This window comes from Cyprinodon variegatus, unplaced genomic scaffold (genome assembly GCF_000732505.1).
Source record: "Cyprinodon variegatus isolate N-32 unplaced genomic scaffold, C_variegatus-1.0 Scaffold412, whole genome shotgun sequence".
In the NCBI taxonomy this organism is placed as follows: Eukaryota; Metazoa; Chordata; class Actinopteri; order Cyprinodontiformes; family Cyprinodontidae; genus Cyprinodon; species Cyprinodon variegatus.
The window spans coordinates 77,538-86,814 of NW_015150865.1; the positions used below are offsets into that span (position 1 = coordinate 77,538).

At 35.4% G+C, this 9,277-nt stretch overlaps 1 protein-coding gene across 2 annotated transcripts in view; it reads left to right on the forward strand.

The window, feature by feature from the left end:
• The window catches only part of LOC107093188 (contactin-4-like), a 124,818-nt gene that overhangs the window by 23,694 nt on the left and 91,847 nt on the right, over nt 1-9,277 (forward strand). For both annotated transcript variants that reach the window (XM_015388062.1, XM_015388061.1), the window contains one exon: nt 6,069-6,192. In XM_015388062.1, the coding sequence (XP_015243548.1) occupies nt 6,069-6,192 (124 nt within the window). The remainder of the gene's footprint in view (nt 1-6,068; nt 6,193-9,277) is intronic.

The following is a 9,277-nucleotide window of genomic DNA, read 5'->3' on the forward strand; positions in this document are numbered from 1 at the left end:
TTTTTTTTTTTTTTTTACTTAAAACCAAGGGAGACATGGTAACTGTATTTTTTCAATAAATGAACCTAGTGTTTTATAGGTTCAAATAGACACAAAATCTCATTTTTATTCATTCCACTGGTAGTCTGTTTTGCTCAAATAGCAATAGAGGCTTTTCTCTAATACTGGCCTCTATCCAATAAAGGCCTGGACCGCGATGCACTTGAGTGAAATAAAGGCCCGGGCCTACATTAGAGAATTTACGGTATATATATTTTTTTTTTTTTTTTTTTTTTTAAACCTGCCTTGTGAAATGGACCGAAAGTGGGCCTTTCTCTGCTCAAAATTCCCAGGCCGAAATTTGTCCCAGTCCAGTCCTGCCCCGTCATAACTGATGCTTTATACATAGATTTAGCAGAATGCATGTCATGACTGTTTGGTTTTTAGTATTCGACTACACGTGTTGCTAAATTATTTCTTCAATAAAAATATAATTTCAACCAAAAAAAAGATCAGATTAAATGTGTTATACAGCCTTCATTTTAAACACAAATGCACAGAACTCCTTCAACCTCACATTTGCATGCATTCCCATGAAAGCTAATTAGGTGTAATGTGTTATGTATATGTGCTCACTTGTAGCAGTGGTCAGTTGGCTTGTTGTGTTTACTGGGCATGGTTGTTCTTAGGCAGATATGCAAAGCTCCCCACCATTTCCCTCAGAGAAATAACCCAGCTTTTAAAGGTTCATTAATTTGTTTAATTTAAAGGACATTCCAAGCAGGGCAGAATCTGAAACAACTCCCTCAGAGACAGGAAGAGGGAAACAAGGCCCTTACCTGAGGCAAAGACTCCCACTCTCATTAGAATGATCATAACGATGACGACGTGGGAGGAAACACTCTTTGTCCTAGTCAAGGTTAGAGACGTGTATCGAGGAAAGAAAAAAAGGGAGAAACATCTCATCTTTCATCGTCTCAAGTGAACAAAGAGAAAATTAACATTTTCTTTTCCTGTAAAGCAGTGGTGTGCAGCTTGGCGCATGACACATGGTGTCTGAGGAAATGGAGGGTGTGCACCAGTGCGTGGCTGCGTGTGAGAGTGCATCTGCTAAAAAAAAAGTCAGATTTCATGGGAGTAATTAGTGCGCCATTGGTTAATTACTCCTGTGTATTGATAGTTTGGCAGAAGCAACAAAAACAATGAGCTTTACAGAGCACACATACAGATTACATGCACATAGACAGTGTCTCTTTTCTAATTAGATTGAAACCATTATAGAAGCTATATTCTGAATATCCAGGCTCTTATATGACCTATCCTCGATACATTAAAAAGTAAAGATTCAACAGATGATAATCTCTCTAGCCAATATTTTAAACCTTTAAAAGATATGTGTTTTCAAAAATGTTTTTGTGTCCCCTTTTACGACCTGTCCAGGGTGTACCCCACCTCTTCTCCACCAACAGCTGGAGATAGGCACCAGCACCCCTTGCAACCCCAGCAGGGATAAGCATGACAGAAAATGGATGGATGGATGTCTCCCTTTGCAATCTATTTATAAGAAAATCACACATTTTATCCAATTATGGCACTTGGCAGCAACAAATTCCAATTTAATATATGTTATTTGCACAAGAATAACATAAAGTAGTGCATTTATGTAAAGTTAGAGGAAAGATACCATGTTATCTATTTGTGGGTCTCTCTCTTCTTCTTTTGGTCTACTGATGGTTGGTGCAATACCACCATGAACTAGGAAAGAATGAGGACTTAATGTAACTCAAGACAACTCAAGACAAAGTAGAGACATAGTAAGTCTCTACTTTGATACCTCCAATGATACTATGTTCTGTGTAAATACTCCATCCTGATTTACTGTAGGGTGTCCATTTAAAGTGTTATAGGACACCTGTACAATTATTCTGATGAAACAGCCTGATTATTATAGATTATTGAGCTGGCTCACTCTAAAATTATATTTATTATCGCTAAACATACCTGTTAAGCTGTGATCCACTGAGCTACAGGTTCTGTGGCCAGAGCAGCTTACCTTGGCAACCCTTCAGAAGAGATATTGTGAAGTCAACTCTATTTCTTGTGAAAAGCTTTTGATTTTTATGGTAAAAAAAATCAAAACACTAATGTATTATTAATTTCTTTAATATCAATTCCTTTCATAAGCCACTATTCTATTAGCTGGATAATGTCCTTTAGGTGTCCATTGTCAGAATGAATGGACTTCACAGAAGCATGTCACAGATAATTTCTCAACGATGTGCACGATTTCTGATAATGGACATATCGTCTGTAATTATTCCTTAAATATTTTCAGTGCAATACTTTTTTCCCCCCCAAAACCCACTTTCCAAGAAATACATTATATAATAATTTTTTTCAAATTTATCATCACAGTATTGGGGAAGTTCACTCATCACACAGTTCCACAAAATGGTTTGGCCATTGACAAAGCTTCTTGGAGTTTGATAAAGCAGTTCTAGTAAAGAACCTCATGCTTACTGTAAAGGCCGAGACAAGGAAAAGTTGGACCCTGAATTCTGGGCCAGGTAGTGGTTACTGTACATCACTTAACCACGACTCGTCTGAGGAAAATATCTCAAACTGCAGGTACAGCCTACAGCCTAGTTTATTCTTCACATGTGTGCAAGGTCAGTGCAACCAAAGTACCTTGCTTTAGCACCCACGCCCCTTTGAGCAGTGTCAATATGGGGTGTACCTTAAAACAATACGTGACTAAAAGGACATTCCCCCTGCGTAAAAACATGGTTGAAGAGTGACAGCTCCGACTGGCAAGTGTAGACTCTAGAGAACTTTAAGCCACAAATAGTGTCATAGTCAAAAGGTTGTGACACAATCTTGGAAATAATTTACTGAGCCTCTTGGATGACATGAAGGTGCTTTAAAAATATTACAAAGAGCTGTTTTTCTACATCTCCATATTGTGTGGTGTTGTAAGCTTGTGGTCTGTACTGTATACACAGTACACGCAGTATATATATGTGTCAGGCCTAACCAAGCCTTACTTTGGATCACTTACTTGAATTTATTATGGGTCTAATAGGTATTGTTAAGAGACTGTGCTGTTTCTAATTTGATCTAATTTTGTAAGGGCTGATGTAAGGCGTGTTCACCGTAACCCCCTTTATATTTTTGATAAATGCCATATGCAGTACCAGCATTCATTTATTCCTTCTCTTGTTTGACCAATCAAAATCATTCTTAATAAAAAAATATTTGATCATAATGACTTGGATTTGTAATGTGATCTGCAGCTGTCTTTTATTATGAGCTTTGTCACGAAGAACCAAAAGGATTATTTAAAAATATATATAAAGTAATAACCAACCATTAAACAAATCTCACCAAGCTCTGTTCAACCAATAAGCCAACTCTGGAAAAAAACATTGTTGGTAGCAGCATCGAAGCAGCAGCATCGAGGTTGTCACCAAGATACTGATTTGTTTCCTAATTTTAATTAGAAAAACAAAATGTGAAAACTTCAAGATTTCACAATAATTTGTGATTGGGTATTATACGAAATCTCAATAAGTTATACCGACAAAACTGCAGTACAGTTCCAGGGTCATGGAGACCTTTGCAAGCCACTGTGAAAATGTATTAAGAGTTTTGAATCTAAAAGGAAAAAAAAAAAGTTTCCTTGGTTTTCAGTTGAATTCCCCAGTGACAAAGAAAGTCTGACTGATTCGTTTGTGTGTAGCTTCTTTCTGAGCATAGTTACTACATATTCTAATTTTCTCTGGAAAGTCTCAGAGGTGTTTCTCACCTACATTTGAAGTTTACTTTGCTTTCTTTGGGGTCTCTTAACAGATATTTTCCTATGTTTGAGACTCGGCTTCAGCTAGAACAACAGGGATATATTTTCTCTAAAGCTGTCTTTGGCTCTGTGTTTCACCTTTAAGCTAGAAGATGAACATTTGCCCCTATCTCAGGGGCAATAGTTCATGTTCACCCCCCCAATTTTTTTCTGCAGTCAGTCCAGCCTTTTCCACATCCCCAAGTCAAATTGCATTGTATAGTCTTGGAGCATTCCCTGTTGATTCAACTTTATTTCATTTCACAATGCTTTAATATCAGGACATTGTGCACTGGGGACCATTCAGAGACTCAAAAAAGAAAATTAAAAGTTCATCACAGATTTATTGTAGGAATCCAGAGAGACATCTTTTGATTTTGTTGATTGGTGTTCTGCCCTACAAATAGGGTTTTTTGTCCTTTGTGAATTATTAGATCTTTTAAGATTTAATTGTTATATTTATTTTGGCTTTCGTATGCTTTTTGCAAAAGCCAGGTTCTTGATAAAATTGAGTTTTATTAAAGACGGCTGAATCCTCTATGATGTCTCACAACAAAAGATTGCAGCACTTTTTTAAGTGTAAGTGCAGTAACAGCACTCAAGTTAAGGCAAGGCAAGTTTATTTGTATAGCACAGTTCAGTATAAGGACAATTCAGAGTGCTTTACATGAAAATAGATGAAAAAGAAAAGCAAAATAAAAGCAAAGATGAAAAAATGTAGTAAAAGAAAACTGTTGGACCACAAAGTTTAACTTTAACAGTTATAGGCAGTTCTAATGAAATGGGTTATAACTTTGACATACAAACAAAACTTTGACATACAAAATACTTAGGAACAAATCCCATCCAAAAATAACAACGTATTAAGGTTTTCAGCTTAACATAGAACCAAAAACATACCAAAAAAAAAAAAAACACACGGATTCAGTACAATTCAGAAAAGGCAGAACAAGGGGAGATATAAAGATCGCCTCCCAGTATGGAAAAAGGTTGCAATAATTAGGAGTCTGCTTAACCTTTTGAACCACAAGCCCATTTTTCTCAAAATTTCATGCTCCAATAAAAATTAGTGCATTTCTGAAACCACAAGATCTATTTGAATACATTTGTTGTCATATTAACAAAAGCATTTGTGAGATTTGTGGAGATATTTCAATACTACTATATGTGTTACTAATTAAGAGTAAATAAAGAAAAATTTCAAACCTCACCTGAAAATTCAACACACTTTTAACATCTCTTAAATGATGCTGATCAATGATCACCAAACTAAAGTACAATATTTTGATATTGTTTTTGCAAAGACCTCCCCTGCTAAGATTATGCTGTACATCACTGTTGTTGTTGAGTAACTTGACAAGGTACCTTACAATGTACCCATCGAGTTCAAAGGATGAATTACCAAAGAGGCAAAAGCAAAGGCAATATTGGTGCAGAAACTAACTAAAAATGCTTTTGCTTTAGCACCCCAACCCAGTACATTTATAAAACATGGTGAGAACCATGTAATGCTCGGACCTTGAGGTCAACTTGCTTTGATCTCCATTTCAGGGGGGGAAAATGCAACTGTCTGAGAATGTTGTTCACATGTGAATAATGGTTTTCACTGTTCAGTGTAGGATTTCTAATGTTCAACAGTGCTTCTCAATGGTCACTAGGGGAAAATTGTGTTGTTGATTGTTTTTATATTTAGGTAAATTGAAACTGTTGGAGACCCGATAGTTCTTATTATGCTCTTTAATACAAACTCTTACAATTGACAGCACCTTTTTTTATATATAACTAAGTTTAGGTTGTCATTTAATGTAATTTCATATTTTCTAGTAAATGTAGTTTAAGTTAATTAAACTTTTGTTTAAAGCTATGCGTTTTGACCCACATTAATGTAGAGTTTGAACATATACACGGATTAGGACATTTTATTACTATTAGCATGTTGATCACGAATGGAGCTAAATAAACTTTGCTGTGCTGCAGACTTTGTAGAATAGGCCCAGACATCGATGTGATACAAGGTTATCTTTTGTTAATTGCTCTCTCATCGCAATATGACATCTGCATCCTGGCATGATGGTTTATTAAAAGCATAATGTACTCAGAGAGCCATCTTGGCAGCTAATTATAATAGGTGTTGAATTAACATATCGTTTCCAGATGCAGAGTGATTCCTCTTTGCATTAATACGTTGTCACTTGTTCCATTTCATAGAACAGCTAATGTTTTATTTATTTCTATTTATTTATGTCTGACACAGAGAACGCCCGGCACGGTCCTGTCTTCACCCAGGAGCCCAGTGACAGTATTTTCCCTATGAGCTCTGGCGACAAGTTGGTGTTTATTAACTGCAAAGCGAAGGGTAACCCACCTCCACAATATAGGTATGTTCTCTGTTTTATTTGTAGGATTGAGTGATTTTCTAAAAATACCAGGTTTACTCTGAAAAACAATGCTTCATTTGAAATGAAAACCAGAATTTTCAATTACAGTTAGATAAAAAAAAAAATTAATTTTGTGGGAAAAAAAGTTTTGTCACTCAGAAATTACATCTTAATTTCTAAAACAAATTAATATCTCAAACATTTATTTTGTTTATATTTATTGCGTATGGATTAAAGATAATAAAAACAAAAAGCTCAGTTTCTGTGGGAAATTTGAATATAACACTAAATACATACAAAAATGTTTTTAACAGAAATATAAGGATTCTGAAAAGCATATTGAGATCAATACAGTCAAACCTTAGTCTTGCCTCATTTAGCATGAATTACTGCATCTGTGCGGTAATTCATACAATGTGGTTGATAAGGTCATCTAAATCCTTGGGTCTGGTGTCTCGTCCTCTTTTTTAATATCTCTGATAGTTTCCCTGAATGGTTATGGTCAGGCCAGTGTCCTGACCAGCCATTCTCTAGTATCATGATGAAATTAGATCAGCTTTTTCATAAAACTTGTGAGTAAAAGAAAGCATGTAATGCTTGAAAACCTACTGTCTCTGCAAACTTCAGAAAACAAAGCAAACCGTCACTGGTACCTCATAATGTTACTGACTGGGCTAAAATGCTTTTGATGTTGTCACTGGTTCATTTGACACGATTACTATATTTAACTTATGCATAGGATGCATTGGTGGGTAGGTACTCTAAATAAAACTTTTTGCAGTAATTTTAATTAACTTGTATCTGTGATATGTGATAATTTTTTACTTTACCATTTACTTTGACAATGAACGAATTAATGAAGATTAATTAATAAATAGATAACTTTATCACAGACAATTCAGAAAACAAATTACAAATGTAACACACGCCGACATAATGTATAATTAGTGACATACTATGCATAATTTAATGCTGTTGCATGATAAGGAGTATGAAGAAATGTAACTTATTTACCCCTTCATACCATACACATTCAAATAGTCCATAACATTAATAATATTGCTGATTCATAATTACCATTCTACTCCATAAGGCTGAAAATAGGGCATCAATAACTCTTTTGACTTTCGCTTAATCAATGTCATAAGTCAGTTGACCTTTTATTTTTACATTTAAGAGCAGCTATGACCTCTTCTTGTCCCACAGCTGTGAAAAATACAATGTTATGATTTCTATGTGTACTAATTTACCAAATAGTTATTGAATCACTACAGACCAATCATCAGTAACTATTAGGTGCTCATAAAATACTGAAAATTATCATAATAAATTAACATAAAATTATCCAATATATTCTTAGACTTAGATTTATTTTCTCCTTTTGTGTACAAGAATGTAAACAAAAATAAACTTCATTAAGAACAGCTCTCCAGACAATTTCTTTTTTTTTTTAAAGTGCAGCCTTGAATAGATAAAAACAGTAAATTCCATATGTTATTTGATTTATTTCATTCTCATCTAATAGTTATAATTATATAATATTCCCGTTTTAATGTCCTTAAAATTTTGGTTGCTGATTGTGCCATGATACCTTCATCTGCTCAAGTAAATTTCTCCAGCTCCTTGATATCCCTGATGACCATACTCTTCGTGTTCTCTAGTGATCGGTTCAGCTTAAAGGAAAACCTTGCAGTTTGCTGTCCACATTGCCTGGATTTTCTGATATATACATTAGTGCCCCTCAGCCTTCTTCCTTGTATGTGCTTTCTATTGACAAAACACAGGATGATGATTTGTCTGTCCTTAGAGCTTCCTCTCAGCAGAGGGTTGCAAACTTTGATGTGCTCACAGTTCAGGTTAATCCCAAGGGTATGAAGAAAGATGTGGCTTCTTTTGTTCAGTGATTTAAAAGGTGACTAAATTCTGGTTCTCCTCCACTGTAAGTGGCCACTGTGAGCACATGTTCGGGGTTTAATCTGTAGCCTTAGGATAACATCATTCATCCTCATTCACTGTTCCAGGTCAGAAAGGCAATCCTCTTGTCCTTCTTCGTATTTTGATGGCAGAGAGCTTTCACCTCTTTGGCCAGCTAAAGAATACCTTTCTGGTGCAGCCTGATGGCAGACCAGAATTTTTTTTCATCCTCTGCCAACGTATGGAAGCCTTTATCACACCATCCTCTGAGGATGTAACAAAGAGGTGTCCTCTTTGTTGTAATGGCTTGGCTCAATTCTATGTTTATTTTTTTGTGTTTGACAAGAGTTCATGAAATTCCTTCTAAAATCCCCTGGGTCGTTTGTGAACATTTTTACAACACTTACAACTAACAACTCTGGACATATGAAAATTACGCCGGTAAAATGTTTACCAATATAGACATGTTACACAGCGTTAGAAAGCTTAGATTCTCTGCAATTCAACCACCAAGTTTATTTTATGGACATAGCAAGCCCCAAAGCACAATTAACACAGATATAGCATTATGTCAAAATGTAAACAAGACAAAGCAGCCAAAACAACATACATTTGAAGGCGTCCAGCATGCGTTAAATCCAATTTTCAATTGTTTATACTCCATTCATCCATAAGGGTACACAGATGAAATGTGATCCAACATATTTGTAATAAAAATATTCCATAATGAGAAAAGCTCCACATAACGTCCTGTTTTGACATCAGAAAAATTAGCTGGTCATAGTTAATGCTTACCACCTGGCTAATATTTACTTCCTAATACTTATTTCCTCAGTTCTTTGCCCGCAATGTTTGGTATGTTTCTTTACATTTTCTTCTTATTTACAAGACAGAATTGTCCAGATCTTTGAATGACTCGATTTGAATTAGGGACAGCCGCTGAAGTCTCACAAGTGCTCTTTGCTTGTCAGCAAATAATGCATTGAGTAGAGCGATATTACGTCCCATAGAGTCCTGCTGTTATTTCAATCTGAAAAACTCACACAGAGAGAAAAGATAATTAGAAGAATTTATTGATAAGAAAGTATAGTCTTTGGTGCTCAGACCTCAGCAGGAACATTCATGCTGAATTATGCTTTAACATGCATGAGTAGATGAATGTGAATAGGGA